We start from the raw sequence: 22376 nt of genomic DNA on the forward strand, positions 1-22376 counted from the left end.
CGAGTTATTCAGGGAGAGTCGCTCTAGGGTACATTCCCTATTATTTTGAGTATTTGCCTCGTTTTCTTTGACTATCAAATGCAATGCATAATCCATTCAATTCGAATCTTTTCAGCCAAGTCTACTAAACTGAAGGGCAAAAGTCCAAATTGGTGTTTGATTCCTGAATATTACAAAGAATGTGCTTGATGCAAACATAGTAAACTTGTGAAACCATTTTAATTAAAGTATATCACTAAAATCTCATATCACAAACAAATGACACTCAGAAAACAATGAAAGATTAAGACATATAAGGTTAAAATGTACATAAGGTTACAATTCCTGATAGGTTATGGTTCTACGATGTGGAAATGAACTATGACTTGACAGAAATGGGACATGTTTTTCAGCCAACAGCACCAAGTTAAGACTGCAATACAGAAACAATTGTATTGCAATGCATAATTGCAATACAATGCAACTGACAGCCATTTGAAACAACGACACCCCCATAAATCATCTTGCTTAATGATTCAGCAACACTAGCTTCATTTTTAAATGGATTAATGGACGGATCCTTTATTTATTTATTTTTTTGATGGAATTAAAATGCACCGTCCTTTACGGGCGACCTTAATATGACCTCTAAACTTGTCCAACTGTTCTGAACGCAGCTGAATGTCAAAATTCACAACAGGCCATTGCTCAATGAATTGAACAATGCTTTCCCAAGGAGGCCCACTTCTATTCCTTTCAGTGATTCTCCCAGTCTCTCTGCATCTCTGTTGCAACCTACCAGTACCAGTAACACTCTGTTTTGACCCAGGAAGTGACGGCTAAATTTCCTGTTTCAATTGGAATTTGGATTTAGTTCATTTAAGTCCACGGTAGGAAATAGCGGACAGTTGCGGTCAAAGGTCAAAATATAAAAATAATTGTGCATTTTCGGTCCATCTCGAAATTTCACCCAGAAGCGCAATATCCCAAACTTTTTGTGTGCGAGTGGTTTGACGCAAGCATTAATACGGATACAAAAGCGTACGCGAAGATGTATATTGAGGGTCGTAAACAGATGATACCCGATCAACACATCCCTGAACCAGAAGCAATCTGCCATCTAGTGCAACCAACCCCTACTCAATCAGCAGCCGTAAAATCAAGTATGTTCCATGTACACAGACCTGAGAACTAAAATGCTTCTAAAATCTTCACAAGTCACAATTTTGCCTGGAGCTGCTCCAGTTGCGCGATGACGTCACGGGCACTGAATCTCCAGCGGGTCTCCGCGGCCCAACATCCGCTCAGCAAAGCCTTGCACAGCCTGCCGCGCTCCGACTGGAACTCGTCTCGGCCCTCGACCTTTGGCCGCAGGTTGTGAGCAACCACCGCGTAGAGCACGTGCTGCCTGTCGCCAGTGTAGGGCTGCTCCCTCGTGATCAGCTGCCACATGGTAATCCCGAAGGAGAAAATATCCGATTTGTCAGAGATGCCTTCGCCTTTGAGCAATTCCGGCGCTCGGTGCGTGTACGTGCCACCGGCGTGACTCATCGGGACGACGTCACGAGCTTCACGTTTGGTATCGAGCTGCACGGAGCAGCCGAAGTCCGCGATCTTGCACACGTCCTCACCGGACACCAACACGTTGGCTGGTTTGATGTCCAGGTGGACGATCTTGTGGGAGTGAAGGAAGTGCAAACCGTGCGCCATATCCGAAGAGTGTTTGAGCCACCTGTCCGGCTGCAGTGGCTCCTCAGCACAGCCGTAGATAATCTGCTGCAGATTCCTGCTCCCCACGTATTCCATCACGATCGTTCCGATGCTCCTCTCGTCTCCGAAGTCCGCGGGCACGCAAGTGGTGGCCGCGATGACGCGCACGACGTTGCGATGACGGAGGTGCGCGGCGTTCAGTTCCGCCCAAAAGCTCTGACGAGAGGCCAGTTTGTTTTTGGTGCATCTCTTGACTTTTTTCAACGCCACCGTCTCCCCGAGGTATTTGGCCTTGTAGACAGAGCCGAAGCCCCCGGAACCGACAGGCTGGACGTCATGCAGCTCTTTCCAGTAGATGACGGAGGACCACAGCCGGCTGGCAACTTTACCTTGGTGTCTCTGCGACGGGACCTGTAAGGTGGAGCCGAATGAGTGCTTGGATAAGGGGCTACTACACGTCCCGATGTCCACGGAAGGATAAATGTCTTTGGGAAGCACGCGGGCGGGAGGGACTGGAGAAGGCATGATCTCTGACACGCCCGCACGAACGTTTTATGCCGATTTTCCCAAAATCAACTTCCACTCACAAAGGCCTTTTTGGGGCAGGGGGCGGGGGGAATATGTCCACATGAATTGCATTCCCCGGCTACAAAAACGGCTTCGATCACCCACCTTGGTCTCGCAATCTGACACCTTGTATGCATGCCATTCTTCGAAATAAAAAGCACAAGCACAAAAACAGGATATCGCGTTGTTTTAACGATAGTAGCGCATGTTTGTGACGTCATTTATTGGCGACAGCCTACAGGTTCCTGTTTTTAGTTTTCTTTGGTCACTGTTCCATTTGTGTTAATTTATTATACATGCCACTTATGTACGATACGTTTGACTCTGTATTTATTTCCATGGTTAAACGTCCATTTATATAAATAAAGTTTAAAAAAGAATAACGTGGTCCACATTGTAGACGCGCATATTTTTGGCTGGAATCATAAAGATCTAATAATAGATCGCGCATTGTCATGGAATTGTATGGCAACATCTGCGCCATATTGACTGTGGCAAAGATGTCTCATTCATTTGTTGCTTACAAATGTCATAACGTTTCGCACTCAAAAACAGATCTCATGGAATTAAGACTGAACTCTCTTCAGATTTAAATGTATTTGGCCATTATATCATCATTTTGCCAATAGTATTTGCGGACTTTGTGGCTACAAAGGCCCTTAATAAGTTTACAATATGTTTGAAGATTGTGCTAGGAGTAAAACGCTGTAGGCTACCAACATTTGTTTATTATATGCGGTTACAGGGATTCTCTGTAATTGAAAATAAACGGTGTAATGTTCATCGTTTAACTTATATTCATCTTTTGATGTAAAACCCAAATGTTTTCAGTCAACCATATACAGGAAATAACCAACTTGATCACAAGGTTCCCATACTTTTCCAGGGGATTTTATAGACAAAAGAAAACTCACACAATATAACATTTTCTTATGTTTATTGAACTTTCAATACATCGCATGAAAACACTGGAGTTGACAACGTCACCCCTTTTTAATAGCAGCAAGGTATGGAAATAAAAATCAGGTTATTATGCAAAAAAAAATAAAATAAATAATCTGCCTCTTTGGATTATGTCAGTGTTTTAAAAAAAACAAAACTTCTATTTTACAATGACTACAAACATATCTCATATATCTAGCTACTGTATATATATTTTATATATACATACACATACAACACTATATACATATATACACACAAACATATGCACATGTTCATATATATATATATATATATATATATATATATATAGTGCATTTGCATGTTTTTGCATGTACAGTATATATAGGCACACTGAGCATGTGTGTAAATATACACATGTATACATACACACACACACACACACACACACGTGTATATACACGTACATACAAACGGTAAATACGTGCATCCATATGCAGAATATATAATCATACTATCTATATCTCTCGCTATATATATATATATATATATATATATATATATATACACACACATTGCTTATATTTCTAAAAAAAATAAAATTATAGCAGTAGTTTGTAAAATAGAATTTTTAGTTAAATATTGAGAATTACCATCATTCAGTCAATCAATTCCATCATTGCTATTGGATGGTATTGTTATAATGCAACACAAAAATACGAACATGGCTGGAATGCATTCATTGAATAGATTTCATCTTCATTTGAATGTTGTCACATATACATCATCATCACCCCCTCCCCACCCCCACACACACAAAAATAAAAAGGAACTTCACTTTTGCTTATAGCTCTCCCAATGACAAACTTCCCATTATTAAAAGACACAAGTGGGGACAAATATATGGGGATGTTTGTGAGATACAATTTGTAAAAACAAAGACTAAACTTGTCACAGTACAGTAAAATTATATGAAGATATATCGTACAATCAGTCGCGCACATGCCAGCTGCTCTGCTAGAATGAATACTTTGAAACAAACAATACATTCTAAAACTATAAAAGAGGTCTGTAGCACCTTAAGGAGCTTTAGAAGTATGTTAGCAGCTTGATCCAATAAAAAAATATATTGCAATATTGCAGTGTTTCTTCCATACACATTCAAAACATTTTGCTGGTACCACTGAGGCTTTTAAAGAGGTGTGGCATGAAGTGAGAGCATCTACTTTTATTTTTTATGATAATGATTTCATCCAAATGTTGTTGTTTTTTTTAAAGTGTGCTTTTTTTTTTGCATCACCAGCAATTAGGTCTTTCATCCCGGCCACCTACAAATGCTGTTTGGTAATCTTCTCCTCTAGCAGCTTTTAGGCAGAAAAAACAAAAAAACAATACACAAATAAAAATGTTAACTTTTCATCATCAACTTTTGACACACTGAGATCCAAACCTGTCAGAAAAATAAATGTATTTAAGGTTTAATTTCGACCCCTCAATACACACATATGTGCAAGTAAAGCAAAATGGGAAAACAAAACACTGTCAAAATTGTACCTGTAAGAGTAAAACATCTCATGCTCTAATACCATGTTATTGTTCTAAATATAATATATACATTTATGACTACACTTTCTAACAAAAGGAAGCAGAGGAAATGAAGTTTTGAGGGAAAAATTGGCTTGCTAAAATTTCTTGTAAAACCACAAAGCTTATAATAATAGCAAACTTCTCCAAGTGCTTCCAAACAACACAAATTCAAATCTACGTTAGGAAAAGCACATCTCACCAAATCCCATTGTTGAGAAAATCAAATGGACACAAACAAGGCAACTTAAAAGTGAATTGTTGAAGCATCTACTGTAAGCATTAAAAAAAATATGTGTGTGAGGTACAGCAAATGATAACACTGTTAATTGTGAGTCAAGCATTTCATGTCGCAATGTTATTGGTTAGTAACACAAGAGGAGTAGAAATCATTTTTGCAGTCCAAAGTATAAAACGGAACAATTACATACATCATTATATGAGCATTTACATTTCTTTTTGTTGCAATTTGCATACCATAAGTGCCTTTGTGAATTTTCCTTAAGCTGTTGTCAGGCTAGTAGGCAGTGATCTGATAATAATTTAACGGCGTTTTAATAACACTGCAAGTATTTTTAAATTGCATTTTAAATTGCATATGACCAATCGGTGGGCTAAATGCCCAGTTCACGATTTAGCAATTGATTGCAAAGGTATTTGAATAAATGTTTTAAAAAAGATTTTTGTCTCCTTAACAACATCTTTAAAGTTGGCTTAAGTTACTTCATACAGGAACAACAGTAATGAATGAATGGAACAAACGAGAGGTCATGGTGGTTACAAAAATATATTACACATGGTGACAGCTCAATATAATATGCGCAATGATTTGAAAACAAAAACCTACATTTCCAATATAGAAAAAGAAAAATCTCATTATAATATACTGTACACATTCTGTGGATTGTACTAAGACATTTCTTACATTGTAACTATTCCATGTACACCGAGTGCAAAACTTTGAGCTTTAAATTTATACATATATAAATGATGGCAACATTCAACTATGAAATGTAATTGCTTTTTTTTTTTTTTTTAATTTAAACATTCATATTTACAAAGTGCGGGTGATCTGCTGGGCATGCTTTAGCCGTTCGGAAACAAGTTACATTACAAATTCTAAGGCATCAATCATGATAAGTGTATGACTGTTCAGCAAATTTCCTATCGGCCAATTTGTTGTTCAAATGACAGCAAAGGCAGATCTGGCAACACATTACTAGCTACCGAGCATTACTATTGTTTTGATGAAATGTGGCACCCGTCAACTAAGTCAGGGGTGTCAAACTCAAATTCACGGTGGGCCAAAATTGAAAATTGGGACAACGTCGAGGGCCAAACTCAATATTTAATGAAAAATCCCTGCTATGTGCATGTTTCCCTTTTCTGCAAAAATGTAGCGTTAAAGTTTATCATTGACAACAAACTTAAATTTCGCTCAAACACTGAATCTGGAATAAACAAACTTCAATATTATAAACACGAGAAATCAAATTTGCGATAAAAGACATCAGTGGTATTTGTTTGTTGTTTTGTATTCAAATAGATAACAAATTCTACTGTCTCTCCATCTTCTATTTATTTATCCCCAACTACCTTTCTTTTTAATGTAAATCTTTTTTCAAAGGCCAACAACAAAACAATCCCAAAAAATAAGAATCTCCTTTCATTAAAATCCAAACTTCAAACTATTAACAGTCCCTGCCTAGGAGTTGATAAAGGGCATAAAAAAAAAAAAAAACATTAATTCAATTATGTTAGTATATTCTTTGTTACAGCCACGTTGGTCCGCACACAACAAACAGGTCTGTCTTTTACTTTAGTCAACAGATCATCTGCCTCCCACCTGTCTTGGAAGTTAACTGTTTTCCATCTTTCGTTTGGTCATTTTTGGTAAGGAGAAGTGTAAATTTGCTCGAGGAGACTAGTAGCATAGTTGCTAACGACTGCAACAGAAAGGGAAGGGGCGCTCTAGACTGATGGGCACTAGCAAAGCATTCTGGGATTTGTAATATTATTGGCTATATACTGGCGGGCCAGCTCTAATATACATTTAATATGGTCTTGCGGGCCACATATAATTACATCGTGGGCCAAATTTGGCCCCCTGGGCCTGAGTTTGACATATTATGCCTTAAATTATTTTGTAAGTATGTACAACATAATTAGGTTCTCTTAATCTTCAACACAATCTGGTTTTTCAGTATATTCAAAGCATGAATACAATTTCAGGATGAACCTAAAATGCAATCTAGTCTTTCCTGGTGAACTTAATTTGACCTTCTCTAAACTACTGAATGCTGATGTCCAATTGTTCAGTGTTTCAGTACTTTTTGCACAACTTGTTGTTCTCTAACAAGGAGCCGAATGGCAAAATCCACAAAAGATGTTTGATTCATGAATCAACTTTTATGCCTTTCTGTGACTCTTCCAGTATCTCTGTTGCAACCCGCTGATGACACTGTGGCACTCTAAAGTCAGTGGCCACTTCCCCCTAAGAACATCGTGTTTGAATCATCGCAATGGCGAGTGTCGTCTCAGTCTCATGATGTCAAAATGGAAACAGCATGATGGAGAGGACTGTTTAAATATCAATTGTAGTTATTCCAGGGATTTTATTGGTGAAGAGTAATTAGCTGATTGAGGTGAGATGTAAACATCCTACAGGCTACAGTAATGTTTCAGCAGCTAGCGGCGAGTTCTACCGCTGTCATGTTTGATTTTCTTTGGTTTAGGGGACAACTTAACAAGCTTAACAAAGCTTCTCAAACACATTTCATTACTTTTGGAACTGTCAAAGTTAAAAAAAAAATCTATTAAAAATGGAAATCGAAATGTATAACTGTGATAATAATACTAATTATTCAGTAGTTCTTCGTACCCCGTCCTTAATAATGTGAAATGTGTTGTTTATTATTTATTTGAAAGCCTTTTTAAATACTACTCCCATTTTTTTTCCTTTCCACCTTTAGTCCGAGAATATTCTCTAGTTTCGGCAGCTATTAGCCTCCACGTGAAATTTTGCTTTACTTGGATTATATTAATAATATATCAGAATTAAGCACGTGCACTGATATAGGTGAAAGCAGAATTACAGGAATGGATTATCTTGATCAAGTAAAATTGTCAGCAGCCGTTTTTAGTCTATGATTTCGAAGTATTATCAAATATGGCAATATCAATATTACAGCCTGGTCATTAAGAAACCTTCTGCAAATTAAGTCAAATGCAAAAGCTAGCAAGCAAGCAAAAAAAAAAAAAAGATGTACAAAGAATGCCTAAGTGAAATTAATAAAACATAGCAATTACTCATGTCTATATTTTTTGAAAAATATCCACATCCCGAAAGGCAAATTCATAAAATGAGAATGTGATTGTACTGTAGTTGGTTTTGTTTATATAACAGTTTGTAAAATTGTCGAGCAATCCTGTTGGATTGTATTCACGGCAGACATTTAAGTTACTTTATTTCACTGAAACGTTATTGCACTCTTGACACAAGGCTTTGCTAATGATGGTGAAAAGATAATGACAGTGCTGAATGTGTACAAAACCAGCGGTGCCCCCCCCCCCCCCATAGACACATTCTTGTAAAAACAAATTTAAAATGTTTTTCAGTAAATTGAAATTATTAACAAAGCCTGCTTGCGGGAATGATTTGTCAACATATTATCAAAATTATCAGCATAATAGAAGAAGAGCAAAAAGAGGCAGAGAAGGTCCCCAACTAAACTCCAGTAATAGTGGTTGTTTCCGCAGAGAAGAATGAAAATATATCTGTGGGTAATGTTGCACGCTATGTTTGTATGTGTTGCTGCTAAAGTGGAAGCTGTTTTAAAAGTTTTAGAATTACACTGGGTGTGTGTCCGCTGACTGCGTGAAACCTTGCTCCGCTGAAAAATGGCCGATACTTTGTCCATTCACTTTCTTCTGCCTACACATGTTTGAGTAGCAAAAATATATCCGGCTCAAGCCTCTGGTGGCTGGAATATATCTCACCCGGTGGTCACAGTGCTTTCCACGCCATGACGAGAGGCGCTAGCCAACAGCTAACTCGCAAGCTAACAGACTTCCGGGGTTCACTTGGCCAGTGGACAGGCGAAAGTCTCGTCCACGATGTCACCTCTTCGCTTGGGAATTGAAATAATAACACGAGCTGTTCTGTAAATTGTGACATTTCGGGAAGATGCATTTTCAGGGTGCAGGCATAGCTAGCTAGCTAACTTAATGCTATAGCGATATAAATAGGCCTAGTAATAATGTCTAAGCCGTTCACAATTGCGACGGATAACCGCTGATGTGCACGAAGGCGCCCAAGTTCATGTATAGTGGGGGAGGGGCCATACAACCCACCTATCAGTGAAGGATTTTGTTTTTTATGTCAGTTTTGCATTATTAGGATTCCCACATAGTTTCCAGGCAGGACACGCCCTGCTGCAACACGATTGGTTCCTACGTGACGGGAAGGGCAGACTGCTCAGATGGAACGAGATGGCCATCCCAAACATGTATCACATTGGTACGAAAAAACAAAAACAAAAAAAGCTTGTTATTGTTAGGTTTGGAGCAACGGTTGGGGTTTAAGGCGATTTAGGATGGGTTAAGGTTAGGATTAGGGTTAGTCGGAAACATATTAACGCCGCCACACTTAAGTCACATACTTCTTTTCCTGTCTCGAAGCAATAGGGCGTGTTCTCCAGAGATACAACAGCCAATGACAGTGCAGCGGTGCGTCTCCTGGAGCCAGAAACATTGGAACAGCGTGTACTCTGCCTAGAAACTGTGTGGGAATCCTAATTACGCATCAGTTTTACAATACACTTCAACTGGGAGTGAGAAATAAACAGCTTGAAGCAAGTACACCTTGCCTCCGGTTTGGAGGGTGAGCGAGTCATAAAAGTGATGTTACACCATAGCTTCCCATTTCTTGACAGCAAGAGCGTGAGAACAGGCACTTAGGATACTTAAAATAGTGTGTTTTGAAAAATGTAAATGCATTTAAATTAGTTGAAATGTGTTTAAAGCATACGGGAGTGGTAAAACTACACGGTCTCTCTGCAACGCGTATTTTCAGATATTGCTGGCGTGTCTGTAATGTAGCCCCTGCGATGAACGTACTGCTCAGTACGTGACAGTATGTAATGTGTGTGTCATGCTCAAACCTTCCCGGATCACTGAAAAGCCTGATGGAAGCGGGGCAATGTGGTGGGTGTGCTCAAGTTGCAAATAAAGGAGGCTTGGCTTTGAAGTGGACTCTGCGCAGCCTCTGGGCCTTCGGAGGCCTCGGGGGGCAGGTGGAGATGTACGTTCTCTTCGTTCAGTGTGTGCTGCCCCTCGCTGCCCCCTGTATGGTTGTAGAGGGGCCCGTGTAGCGGTAAGAAGTTGAAAAGCTGCGAGAAGTCCATCAGGGAGGAGGACGAGGCGAGTGAGTCGCTTGCCAAAGCAGCTGTTGCCACCGATGTGGCAATTTTGGACAAGGACCTTTCCTCACTTGATTCTTCCAGCATGTCCACACGATCGCCCGTCTCAAGTTTGCAGATAGGGAGTTGCGGTTCTGGTGCCGCAGAGGACGAGGAGGGCATGCCGCTCTGTAGCTCCAATAGATAGCTCTCCAGTTCTCCCTTTAGATTCTGCTCCCGTTCCTGTGAGGAGACAGTGTATGAGGTAATGTTGGAGCCCAACGGGTATTTTAACGAGAGCAGGTGTGCAGCGTTGGAGAAAGGCTCCGAGTCCAGGATGGGGCCGGTATAAAAGTTGTGCCGATGTGGCGTTGTTGTCAGCGTGTCCGGGAGTTCTCCCTTAACGCCCCCGGATACCAAGTCATAGACAACAGGCTCCAGCAAATCAGCTGGCTCAGTTTTCACCCTCAGCAGTTCCTGAGGGTGACTCTTCTTAACATGACGCGTCAGGTGGTCCTTCCTCCCGAACCGCTGAGCACAGTATTGACACAGGAAGTCCTTACGTCCCGTGTGAACCACCATGTGACGCCGGACATCTTTACGGGTATAAAACTGCCGCTCGCAATGCTCGCAGTGATGCTTTTTCTCTTTGGCCCCACCCGAGGACTTGCCAGCATGACTTTTGAGGTGTTCCAGAAGCACTCCGGTACTAGGGAAGGGCTGCAGGCACACTTGGCAGGTGAGATCTCCACTATTGGCAGCGTGAAGGGCAAGGTGGCGCTTGAAGCCCAGCTTGGTGTTGTAGCTCTTTCCGCACTCCTGACATGCAAACGCCTCCTTATATGGGTCATGGATGTGCAGGTGATTCTTTAAGTGATCCTTGCGGTGAAACATTTTTTCACAGTATGAACACTTGTGGGTTTTTTCTGGTGAGTGAGTTGCCATATGCCTTGGGAAAGAGACACCATCTATGAGCATTTATTACGATGATGTTTTAAGGAAATTATGAAATTAATTATTTTTCTTGGCAAATGGACCTTTTCCTCTTGACATCACAAGTACTTCCGGGTGGGAAAATCCCTAGCAATCTCCGATTGCACCACTACTAAACAAACCCTTCAATGACATTTGACCAAGACAGAGTGATTAAGAAAACCAGCATAATTGGCTTGAATGACGAGTTTAGGCTTCTTCTCTACCGCCATAGATTGAATATGTGTATTGTTGGTCGAAAAGAAGATGTTACGTGAGGTAAACTGCTTGGAAGTAAGACCCAACACGGGCCGTAATTCCCATTTCAACTGGTGAGTTGTTCTAAAACTAGAGGTGGTGGAAGCTCAGCGATACGCTGACCAAAATATAAACGTGAAACACTTTTGTTTTTGCTCCCATTTTTCATGAGCTCAAAGATCTAAGACTTACTCTATGTACACAGGGGCCACAAGGCCTAGTCCTCTCAAATAGTGTAATTTACTCATGTAAACACTAATCTCTCGAAATCTGTGTTAGTGAGCACTTCTCCTTTGCTGAGATAATCCATCCGCCTCACCGGTGTAGCTTCTCAAGCATCTCTGTATTTACGACAGCTACTCGATTTATCCAGGCCTCACCCACAGGTTCTCATGGGTTAATTTATTTTTTTCTTTAGGAAATCAAAAAATATCTAAACCTTTGGGGTATGTCTGACAGTTCAACCCCAAACACAGGTGTTTGTCATCATTTTCAGTTCAAATCAGTGGTATTTAATCACCTTCTGCCACCCGGAAGTACTTCTTATGACATAATGAAAAGGTCTATGGGGGTACAGTGTTATAACAGTTACCGTAATTTCTCGTGCATAACGCGTCCCCCCACCCCCAAATTGTCAAAAGTGCGCATTACAGATAGGTATAGGGGAAAATGAAAAAGACTTTCACATTTTATAAATGTATGCCGTCATCTGGAGGTTCTGAAAAAGCTGTACATTTTCATTCCACTATGCCACCGCCCCCGAGAAGTTATGAAAAAGTTGTACACTTTCATTCTAGTATGCCACCTAGAGGTTATGAAAAAGGTGTAGCCTACACTTTCATTCCAATATGACAGGGGTACGTACATATGACTCCATATTTGTACAATTGTGCTCATAACTTTACATACCCAGGCAGAATTTGTGAAATATTGTTTGTTTTTGTTTTGTTTTTAAATACGACTGATGACTGAACAACAACCATCATTAATTTCTTTATGGTTATGTTTTGTTTAATAATAATGCTTTTCTAAAATGCTTGTCCGTTTAATTTGAATCCCATTAAAATAAAATTCAATGTGTTTCGCCTGGTCCTTCATGTTTTCTTAAAAGAATTGTACACATCTTACAAATTCTGCCTGGGTAATCAAACATATGAGCACAACTGTGCGTTTTCTCATTTACTGTATAAAAGTAGGGCTGTGAATTTGAAAATAAGAGCAAGTAAATAAAAAGAAAGTACGATGTGTTCAAATGAAGTGCTTAACTTCAGAATAATTCTTTGAAAAAACTAACAAAATACAGATAATACTTCATGTTTTGATCATATGGGTAGAAGCAAAATCATGCGTTGTAAAAATGCATTATACATTGGTAGAAGGGTTTTCCAGAACTTTTAGCTCAACTTTGGGGGTGCGCATTATTCATGGGTGCGAATTATACACGAAAAATTACAGTACATAATAAACAGTAAACTTGCGATCCACAGCTGCTCGTCCGTACCTTAGCAACTTGTATTTGGAGACGAAAGCCTTGGTGCAGCCGGGGTGGGAGCAGCAGTAGGGTCTCTCGCCGGTGTGAGAGTAAGAATGCACCTTCAACTTCTCCAGACTGTTGAAAGCTTTCTGGCAGTCCTGGCAAGGGAAATTCCTTTTTGGCTTTCCCTCTGCTCTTCTGCGCCTCCCCATGGGTGGTGCGAGCTTTGCTTTCTCCACACCTTGGTCTAGGTGGCCCTGCGTTCCTGTGGCCATGGCACCTTAGGACAGACCAGTTTCATGGATAGGGGCGCACTTCCCAAACTGTGCTGATGTAGGTACCTTATCCGTTTTTTTTGTCCTCAACATCGTCTGGATTTATAAGACTAAAACAGACAAGAGATTAAATATCATGAGAAAAAAATTAGTTTTTCCTGTTTTAACATGCTGTCAGGGGCATATTTAAAGACATAATTTCATCTCAGCACCCTTTAAAACACAACGGTTTAAGTAGCAATTATAAAGAGTAGTCAGATATGTAGCGGACAGGTGTGCAAACTTTTAAAAAGGGAGTTGGTATTTGTGCGATGAGTCCATCCGCCACAAACACACAATGTCGTACAGTGTTTGACAAAATGTGTTGGGCTTAGGCTAACCATAACGTTAGAAAAATCTCAAGGCTTGCCACCAAATAAAAATGGCACACAGAGAGCAGGCTCGCCCATTAGGCAATATAGGCAAACGCTAAGGGTGCTGCGGCCTCTAGGGGGCGCCAGAAAATTAGGGGGGGGTAAGAAAAAAAAAACCCACCTTCAATATACAGTAATTATATTAAAACTAGTTATTACTAATAAGGAAATGCCTAATTAATATTAATGTAAATGATAACCAAATTCTACCACACCAAATAAGATACAGCAATGAAATGAAGCATCAGTTGTTCTAAAAATGAAACATTCTCAATAGGTGTCTACGTTGGCCTCATCTATGCTTTAATTATTTGTTCGATTTACATCTGGCTTGCTCACATTTTTTCCTACTATTAATAGTCCGTCTTTACCCCTTTATACGTATGTATCACATTTTTAACCGTAGTTGTTTGCTGTGTTACAGTTCAAATTGTCTAAAAATGTTTTCATTATTTACTGAATCTTGTAATTTAGCCCTCTGTTTCATTCCTGATGACAAAGCATCAGGAGCAAGTTGTGGTTCAGTATCCTGCTCAAGGATACTTAAATCATGCTGTGGTGTCTCACTAGTACTCTTCCAGTTACGAGACGACCACGCTTCCGCACATCCACAAATGAGCGTCTGGCATATTTCTGATTGGAAATGTAACTATTCCTTTTTGCTGAATTTTTAGACTCAGGTGAAATAGTACACATAGCCTGACTTGAATGCAGAGGTTGTGTAGCACATTTCTATTCACAGTAATATTGTAGTAATATAAAATATTTTAAAATGAGTAGCTAGCTAGTAATGTGCAAAGCATTACATTTTAGAAGAAACATGCCAAATACTGGTCATGTTAAAATAGTCCTTCTTACCCACATAAAGTAACAATGATTGCAACACAAAACAATTCAATACATTTTCCAGGGTGATGTCGACATAAATGTCTTGTTGTGAAAAACTGTAATTTTCAGGATACAGTTTAACATTAGTAATTCATAAAGCTTGAACATAACACTAGTTTCAAGAAAACAAAGTGGTTTTGTGCTTCTATGTACAGTTACAAAGATTTTCTATGCAACTTATCCTCATTCGTGTCACGGGTGAGTTGGTGCCTATCCCTGATGACTGAAAAAAAAAAAACGTTTTTTATATGGTCTTTCTATATAGCAGATTTTCATGGCGGGCGGGTTTTTAACGCATCCCCTGCGGCCGTGTTGAGCAGAGATTTACTGTACAAGTCTTGCTTTTCGGCATGTGTGACAGCGAGTCTCATATCAGACAGCTAAACACAGCTGGGGGCTCCCCGAACGCTTAATACCTACATGTTTTATTATTAGTATTACTCTTGTGGGTTTTTTTGCTACTGCATACTGTTGCCCCCCCCCCCCCCCCCCCCCCCCCAAAAAAAAGTTTTGGGGTTTAATGTGGAAAATGACAATGAAACATCCATCCATCCATTTTCTGAACCGCTTCTCCTCACTAGGGTCGCGGGCGTGCTGGAGCCCATCCCAACTATCATCGGGCAGGAGGCGGGCTACACCCTGAACTGGTTGCCAGCCAATCGCAGGGCACATACAAACAAACAACCATTCTCACTCACAGTCACACCTACGGGCAATTTAGAGTCTCCAATTAATGCCAGTTCTGGCGAGTAATAAGGAAATTAATGTAATTTTTGAAAATTCTCAGAACTCCACGCTAACGTATTCTTTGTGACAAACATTTGTGGCCTAATGTTACAAAAAAATGAATGTTTAAAATGTTTTTCTCTTTGCAATGATATTTAAAGCGAGAGTAATGCTCGAACAAGCAATCTAGCAATGGCCACTAAAGTACCTTTAGAATAAATTCACTTATTTTAACCATATTAACATGAGGAAAAAAGTATCGCTACTACTCGAGCCTATTTGTAGTTTATTTGTGATATTTATTCATCAGTTTTATCAAGAGGAAAGCTATTCATTACATTCACTGAATTCATTTACAAAACTAATCAATCATAAAGAAATATATATGCTTTTTTTTTTTTTTAAACTTGTATGACTTATACAACCAAATAAATTCCACTTTCGTATGAACCAACAAAGGAAAACCGGTTTTTCAATTATTCCAAATGTGCAACAATATCTTATTCCAAATGTGCAACAATATCATATCTTACTAACATCTTTCACATGTTAGTAAGATATGTTCCCACACGATATGGACAACAGAATCGGCACACAATTCTCAATCAATGAATTCATCCACCAGCGGTTAGAACAGATGTCTTAGTAAACCCAGAATCTTCCTTTTTCGGCATGCTATGCTTGTTTGTGGAAGACCATACTGTCACTAATCGTGTGTGCTTGTTTTGTTCACTACTTGTGATGTGACCAAGGCAAAAGTAAAATGTCGTACAATACATATACATTTAATAAGGTCAGACAACCTTACGCAAACAAAATACATGTTTTTTCATACTTCCGCATGTCCAAATTTAGAGGTAAGCGTCTTCTTGTGTAGTACCACGTTGTGCTGCAAGTTATAGTTGTGTTGCCCACAGAGCAGAGAGAATATAAGCACGTGAGTATTGTTTGAAGATCTACAAAAAGCATTACATTGATGCTCATTTCCGCCAGTCCATGTATGGCTTTTCGCATTATATGATGCCATTAAACTAGCGGAGTTTCATTGGATGAAGTTATATGGTTCGGTTGAACATTTTGGTCTTTAAATAAACAGCGTTTAATTCTCTTTTGTTTTCCCTGTCAGATTTACAGTCAACTTCAACTGGGAGTGACAAATTAACAACTTGAAACAGGCATGCTTTGCCTCATAAAGGAGAAATGTGAGAGTATTCTTTTGTTTCCTCAAAGTGATGTAATGTGAGTCTCCCTTTTCTTGACAGGGAAAAAGCGACAACAACCACTAAAGAATACTTGCAAAAAGTGTTTTGACAAGTTCAAATGTGTTGTGGGAAACTATAAAAAATAATGTTGTTTTTTAAAAAAATATGGTCTCTGTATGTTGTGGATTTTCACCTATTGCGGTTGGGTGTGGACTGAATCCCCGTGATAAACGGGAGTTCACTTTACTATGAAAATGGTAATACCAACATGTACAGTAAAGGACGGGTGATTCTCAAAGTGTTGACGTATGCGGGCTCCCTCTAGTGGTACGTCAAAGAATCACTGTCTAAGTACAGTTCAGTTGTATTTCACTTTTAAGTCCAATTGATTTGCGTTGATTCTTTTAAAAAGGTTTCTTTTTAAACATGTATAGGTACAATTCTTATTTAGCTTTGTTTATGCAGTACATTTTAATTGAATCATTTATGCAGTTTTTTTGTTCGTTTGAATTACACTGTTGTATTTTAATGTCGGTCATGAAAGTGGTACTCGGATAGCTGAGTATTTTATTATTATTATTATTAAAAAAAAAAAAGAGGTTTAAGAACCACTGGTATAGTACCTGGTTGTCATATTAGCTTTGAACCAGCACTGACAACTTGAGCACTTTCAGCAATTGCAGTACTACTTCCAAAATCGACAACAAACAAGCCTCTTCAGGGCAGCAAACAACATCACAAATAAACACATTTAAGTTGAAAGCGATGATATAAGGTTGGCCACGTGCAAAGAGTTGCTTGGAAACTTTTAACGAGCTTGCAAATGCCAACTTGCTTTTACTGTCATTTGCAACACGACCCCCCCCCCACACCCCCCACCAAAAAAAAAAAAAAAAAAAAAAAAAACATAAATCGCCACAAGTTGAATTTTGTTTAATGCTGTCAGCGACAAACAGGGACACATGTGGCACAGACAAGTCATGAAAACCTCATTTGATTGCCAAAATATCTCCATATAGTTGCCTCCATTTGCTATTTATGATCAAGCGGTGTCTTTATCTTGACTGGCCTTAAACTAACGTCGCTTCTACGAGTTGTTTGTAAATATTGTGATTGCGGCGGAAAATGACATCAAGCCGACGAACATGTTTGTAAAGAGCGGACAACAGATGGTTTGCATCGATGTTGATCGATTGACAAGCTCAACTGAAGCCGTAGCGTGAACACTATTCACCGCAGCCACCAGGAAACACCAGAAAATAAGACTTTATAGTTGTTGTTTCAGAAGCGAATGGTTCGGTATTATTATTATCCATTAACGCTGAATACCGTCAGCGGACTGCGATCAACTTTCATCCACTCCATAACTACTGGACTCTATTTTTATTTGATTTTTTTTTTTTTTTTTAATATAGTCATTAGAGTTGACAGAGGTGCGCGGTAACACTGTCTTGGACATAATTTGATAAAAGGTGTTTTACCGAAGCCATGCCGGGTTCTTCTCTGTGGTCACAAACTGGGCAGAGATTAACGCAAACTTTTTTCCTGAGCTCACCCGTCTCTCATAATTTGAATAACCCCGATATTTTAATTCAAGAAATGAGTAACGGTATGCTTAATTTACATGAAACTTACCCTGGGCGCTTCAGCATCCCCTTTGCTGTGTTTTTCTTGACTTTGAACTATTTTCCGAATTTTTAATAATTTTTTTCTCATATTTTTGCTAGACGCGGCGGGCCTGAAATTTGTTTGCTTTCCTATCTTTCGAGCAGCCATTGTATGTGCGCTGCAATGCAACCGCACTTGGAACCAAGTCACGCCCATTTAAGGTTACACCATATCAAATAAGTCGCTGCCGCTTTCATATTGGGGTCACTTTACAGACACCTTTTGGTGAAACACATTTTAATACTTCGAACATAAGGTGTCGAGCGTTTCGCACTGATTCCCACTGAACTATAGGTTAAGAGAATGTACACGCCTGGCAAGAAACTCATAGGGTCGTTAGGTTGCCAGTCTGTAAGGAAAACATTTAGGCGATTCTATTGGCTCACTCTACTGTCAATCTATTAGGACAACATTCAAGCGGATGCTATTGGCTGACGACACTGTCAATCGTGTGTTACCTCGTTGTTCTTCTTCCTGCTACACGCAGACGTTCCCGTTAGCATGAAGATAACACTAAACTCTATGGATCCTGGGACATAATTAGCGAAATATTGACTGTATTAAAGCGCCCCTTCCCCACATTCTTCACGGGTGAGGTAAGTTGAAGGAATTGCATTTCTTCCTGCCGTTTTACAACATCTATAAACCAATATTACACGTGGAAGCAGAGGTCAAATCCTCTCCAGATTCAAATAAAATGCATTTTATGTACATTACTGGCTACTGTGCTCCTCTGTCGAGTTCTCAGTTATCGTGTGTTAACAGTCTTTAGTATTCCATTTTGTTTCTGACGACTTTTTAGTATTACTCTCTACATTGGAAATAAAGAAGAGTTACCAGTTTATTTTGTTCTGTGACGAAGCTAGTATTCATACTAGTATCAAATCAGTTGACACTTTTGCCCCCCCCTCCCCCCCGGTCATTTTGGAAGCAACTCCTTCTTACTCACATAAAGTAACACAAAAAAACGAATGCTTTCTCCATGCCTGTATGTGGCTTATTGTGAAAAGACTGTTAAACAACAGAAGTACATAACAGGCTGAACATACTTTAACACTACTGTTTACCTTGCTAGAAGTGTAGCAATGTTTTTTTTATTTATTTTTATTTTGTGCGTCTTCACAGGTACAAATGGACAAAAATGCCAGAAAAGTCCGGAATCAAGACATAAATCCTTGCATTGAAGTAAGACTTTAATCATCCTTGTCAGATGTAAAATCTTTACCGATATGCAGTTTTAACCATGTTTGATTCATTTCTTTTGAATTATTTTCTTTCCTACAGGAAAGTGATGCTTCTCAAAAATGTTTGGATGCTTCCAACTATGATAAGAACATGTGCACAGCCTTCTTCCAGAGTTACAAAAACTGTAGGAAATATTGGGTACGTATGCATTTACTTTTACTCAAGTTTACTGGGTCAAACCCGGGAGCAGCAGTTGCTCAGTCTGTAAGAACTGTACTTTAGTACCAGCATTTTGAATCCTGGACAATAGAGATGTTAGTTAGCTATTTTTTAGGTTACCTTGCAGCCCCCATTATAATTGAATCACTAATAACACTGATTATAGCTTGATTAAACCAAAATGTCTCCTTAAAATTTTAAACATAATACCCCATAATGACAGAGTGAGGTGACGTTGTTCACGTTATTTTTAAATGCAAGCGTTGTTAGGCTCCAGTGTGAATGCACTACGATCCCAAGGTGACCTGCGTGTACAGAAGACATATTTGTGATGACACACACAAGACAGTTCAAACCATAAATATTTACATTACCCTTTGAAAATAAATGGCTTACAGTACAGACGATTTGATTCAGAAACATGCACCTGAAGTGCGCACATGCTGTATATGCACATGCGGCAAACTCTCCGTAACTTCCGCTAGGAACCCAGGCTAAACTTAACCCCTCCCCGACATACAAAGCTTGTCTCTCACTCGAGACGTATCGCTGTAACCCACAGTACTTCAGTACAGTACTTCCGCGACACTGTACTACTTTCCTGGTTAGACAGGATTTCGGTAGCATCTTGTGGCATTTTAGAGCATTTCAGCAAGAGCACAAAAAACCTGAATAGCTTGGGATATGTTCCACAGCAAAATACAGACATTGGTGAATTTGTGCCTTGTGAAAATGGAGGGAATTACTGTACTGAACATGAAATGTCTTAAAAGCAAATGTGCTCTGTCTCGTACCTGGGCTGTGATGTATAAACATGTAATTAGACTGCCATCTACTGGCATTACCTGTATAACAGCATTTTCTTTCTTCCAAAACTGTTCCGGTGTACAAAGGCATACAGATACACCATACTGGGTGACCAAGTAGTATAACAGAGCAGGACAACTTAAAATAATTTAAAAAAAAAAAGATACAAAAAAGTTTGGCTCCATGACATCACACGTACTTCCAGGTGGCAAAAGGTGAAGCTTTCTCTGATGTTACCACTAGTAAACAAATCCTTACATGTCAGTTGACCAAGGCGCGGTGCGATTGAGAAAATAGCCGCTTAATTTATCCTCCTCACCCAAAGGTTCCGCTGGATTTATTTGAATTTTTGAAACAAAGTTCATGGCATTGTTTCTATTCATGTCAGCAATAGTGAATTACGTTTCTGCCACCCAGCAGTGTCTTGGTGCCCATTGTTTACAAACATTATGAAATGGACTATGTGTTTTAAATTAAACCTTTGTAGCCTCGTTTTTTTTTTTTTTTTTTTTTTTGCTTATTCTGTCTTTCTTTCTTCACAGCACAATATAATGTTGCACCGGAGAAGAGAGGGTGTCAAACCTGACATGCCCACTGCTACAGAAAGGCAGGATATGCTCTCTGCTATTGGAGGGAAGCCATATTGAGGAGCCATGACGTTTATAAAGAGACACCAGGGGGATGACGTAGACATTCTGTTGATACTAAAACACTGTACTGAGACGCTCTGGAAAGAAAAAGTTTTTTTAACCAATGTGATAGCACAGTGATAAGGTACATCTAAGCATATTGCTCTTGTAAAAATGAATGAAGATCCAGTAAATACAATGCAGATTCTCGATCAAAACTATTTGTTTATTTGTGCGTTACAGTTTAAAAATTGGTTGGAGAAGCTTGAGGTCAAATAACAAAAAAAAAAAAAAACACTGCCTATCAAGACCTAGGAAGGAACTGTCAATGGTTCAGATCACCTCTGGTTCTGTGTGTGTGTGCAAAATTTTTATTATATTGTAATTTACAATTTGAATATTTACCCCCAAACGGACATTGCATTTGATGTTTGTGCCATTGTTATACACACTGGATGCATTCCTAAGACAACATGCACGACTCACAAAAAGTACAAAACACACACAGATTGCAAAAAAGCATACAAGTGGACATCCTTAAAAAATGGAAAAAACTAAACAAAAATGCTGTTGCCATTCAGATACTTGTGAGAGAACAGCACAGTTGTGTACGTTTTTTGTGAGTGGTTTATTGTCATTATAAACCCCCCAAAATTGAATTTTTTTTTACTCTGATGGAAACCAAAGGTAAAGGCTTATTTCTTCACATGTAAAGGTCAGTCGTTGTCGTCATCAGTTCACAGCATTGTCGACAGATCTGTTCCAAGCGGTTGGCCATCAAGTCCCTCCACGCGAATCAGGACGCAACATCATTGCAGATTGGGAGGAGCCATTGGAGCCAGGTCCGGGAACGGTCCTTCCTTCGTCGACGCCTGTCCTGTACAGCCAAGATACAAGTGCGCTGAAAGTGGCTTGAGTCTCCATGCTGTGCAGTTCTGGACTCCTGCTTCATAGCTGGTGATTGAGCAGGTCTTGAGAGACCAATCAATCAGAGGCCAATTAAGCAAAGACTATGGTGAACAAACCAATTCTGAGTATGTGAATGTTAGTTGAAATTTTAAGCAAGCAAACTGCTAATTTGCACCTGGTCAGGTTTTATGTTTCTTGCCCAATGCAAGCTAAAATAGGCTATGTGACCCTTGACAGCATTGTCTAAAATGTTAAAGGATGAAATGATTTGCAAGAAAATGTGTATTTGTAAGGGATAGGCACGGAGCCCTGACCTAAAAAGCAAAACTGCAATAAATTGTGCCCCCCTCTAAAAGGAGTGTAGTTGTAATTGTGTAGATCGCAGAAGATGGTGGTATAGGCCTACTTTTGTCTAAATGAAGTCCCTCAAGTCATTTCAAATTGTTTCCATGGCTCAAAGATGACCAAGGTGGCACCAAAAGTGAGGATTTCTTTTTTGAACAAATAATGGAGGATACGTTCCAAAGAATAATCAGTGAATAGACAAATTTGCAAATGCCAAACTGTGAATATGCGGTGGTTCTATCTCTGAAGGGGGGATACATTATT

The 22376-nt window shown here is 39.4% G+C and overlaps 3 protein-coding genes across 4 annotated transcripts; 1 reads left to right on the top strand and 2 right to left on the bottom strand.

Annotated features, from left to right (window-relative positions):
* Positions 1–266: 266 nt before the first annotated feature.
* On the bottom strand, positions 267–2445 carry mos (v-mos Moloney murine sarcoma viral oncogene homolog). The gene has a single exon (XM_061666473.1). It carries the CDS (start codon positions 2212–2214, stop codon positions 1198–1200), a length of 1017 nt encoding a protein of 338 aa, XP_061522457.1. The 5' UTR covers positions 2215–2445; the 3' UTR covers positions 267–1197.
* A 789-nt stretch (positions 2446–3234) lies between these two features.
* On the bottom strand, positions 3235–18117 carry plag1 (pleiomorphic adenoma gene 1). Of its 2 annotated transcripts, none has more exons than XM_061666549.1 (3): positions 17986–18117; positions 12874–13126; positions 3235–11091 (listed from the first exon to the last, which is right to left on the bottom strand). In XM_061666549.1, the coding sequence occupies exons 2-3, from the start codon at positions 13119–13121 to the stop codon at positions 9915–9917; spliced, it is 1425 nt and encodes a 474-aa protein (XP_061522533.1). In that variant the 5' UTR covers positions 13122–13126; positions 17986–18117; the 3' UTR covers positions 3235–9914. The 2 variants fall into 2 exon arrangements, with proteins under 2 accessions (XP_061522533.1, XP_061522532.1); XM_061666548.1 differs by having other exon boundaries at positions 12874–13231.
* A 368-nt stretch (positions 18118–18485) lies between these two features.
* On the top strand, positions 18486–22150 carry chchd7 (coiled-coil-helix-coiled-coil-helix domain containing 7). Its single transcript, XM_061666347.1, has 4 exons — positions 18486–18614; positions 19144–19203; positions 19303–19401; positions 20772–22150. Exons 2-4 carry the CDS (start codon positions 19150–19152, stop codon positions 20874–20876), a joined length of 258 nt encoding a protein of 85 aa, XP_061522331.1. The 5' UTR covers positions 18486–18614; positions 19144–19149; the 3' UTR covers positions 20877–22150.
* The last annotated feature ends 226 nt before the right edge of the window (positions 22151–22376 follow it).

The sequence above is a fragment of the Phycodurus eques genome, chromosome 21, assembly GCF_024500275.1.
Source record: "Phycodurus eques isolate BA_2022a chromosome 21, UOR_Pequ_1.1, whole genome shotgun sequence".
NCBI lineage: Eukaryota > Metazoa > Chordata > Actinopteri > Syngnathiformes > Syngnathidae > Phycodurus > Phycodurus eques.

Excerpts from the sequence above, each read along its gene's own strand:
- mos (XM_061666473.1), bottom strand. The coding sequence starts at position 2,214 with ATGCCTTCTCCAGTCCCTCCCGCCCGCGTGCTTCCCAAAGACATTTAT.
- plag1 (XM_061666549.1), bottom strand. The coding sequence starts at position 13,121 with ATGGCCACAGGAACGCAGGGCCACCTAGACCAAGGTGTGGAGAAAGCA. Across the intron at positions 11,092-12,873 it reads TCCAAATACAAGTTGCTAAG|GCATATGGCAACTCACTCAC; the intron begins GTACGGACGAGC and ends CTCTTTCCCAAG.
- chchd7 (XM_061666347.1), top strand. The coding sequence starts at position 19,150 with ATGGACAAAAATGCCAGAAAAGTCCGGAATCAAGACATAAATCCTTGC. Across the intron at positions 19,204-19,302 it reads ACATAAATCCTTGCATTGAA|GAAAGTGATGCTTCTCAAAA; the intron begins GTAAGACTTTAA and ends TCTTTCCTACAG. Across the intron at positions 19,402-20,771 it reads AAAACTGTAGGAAATATTGG|CACAATATAATGTTGCACCG; the intron begins GTACGTATGCAT and ends CTTTCTTCACAG.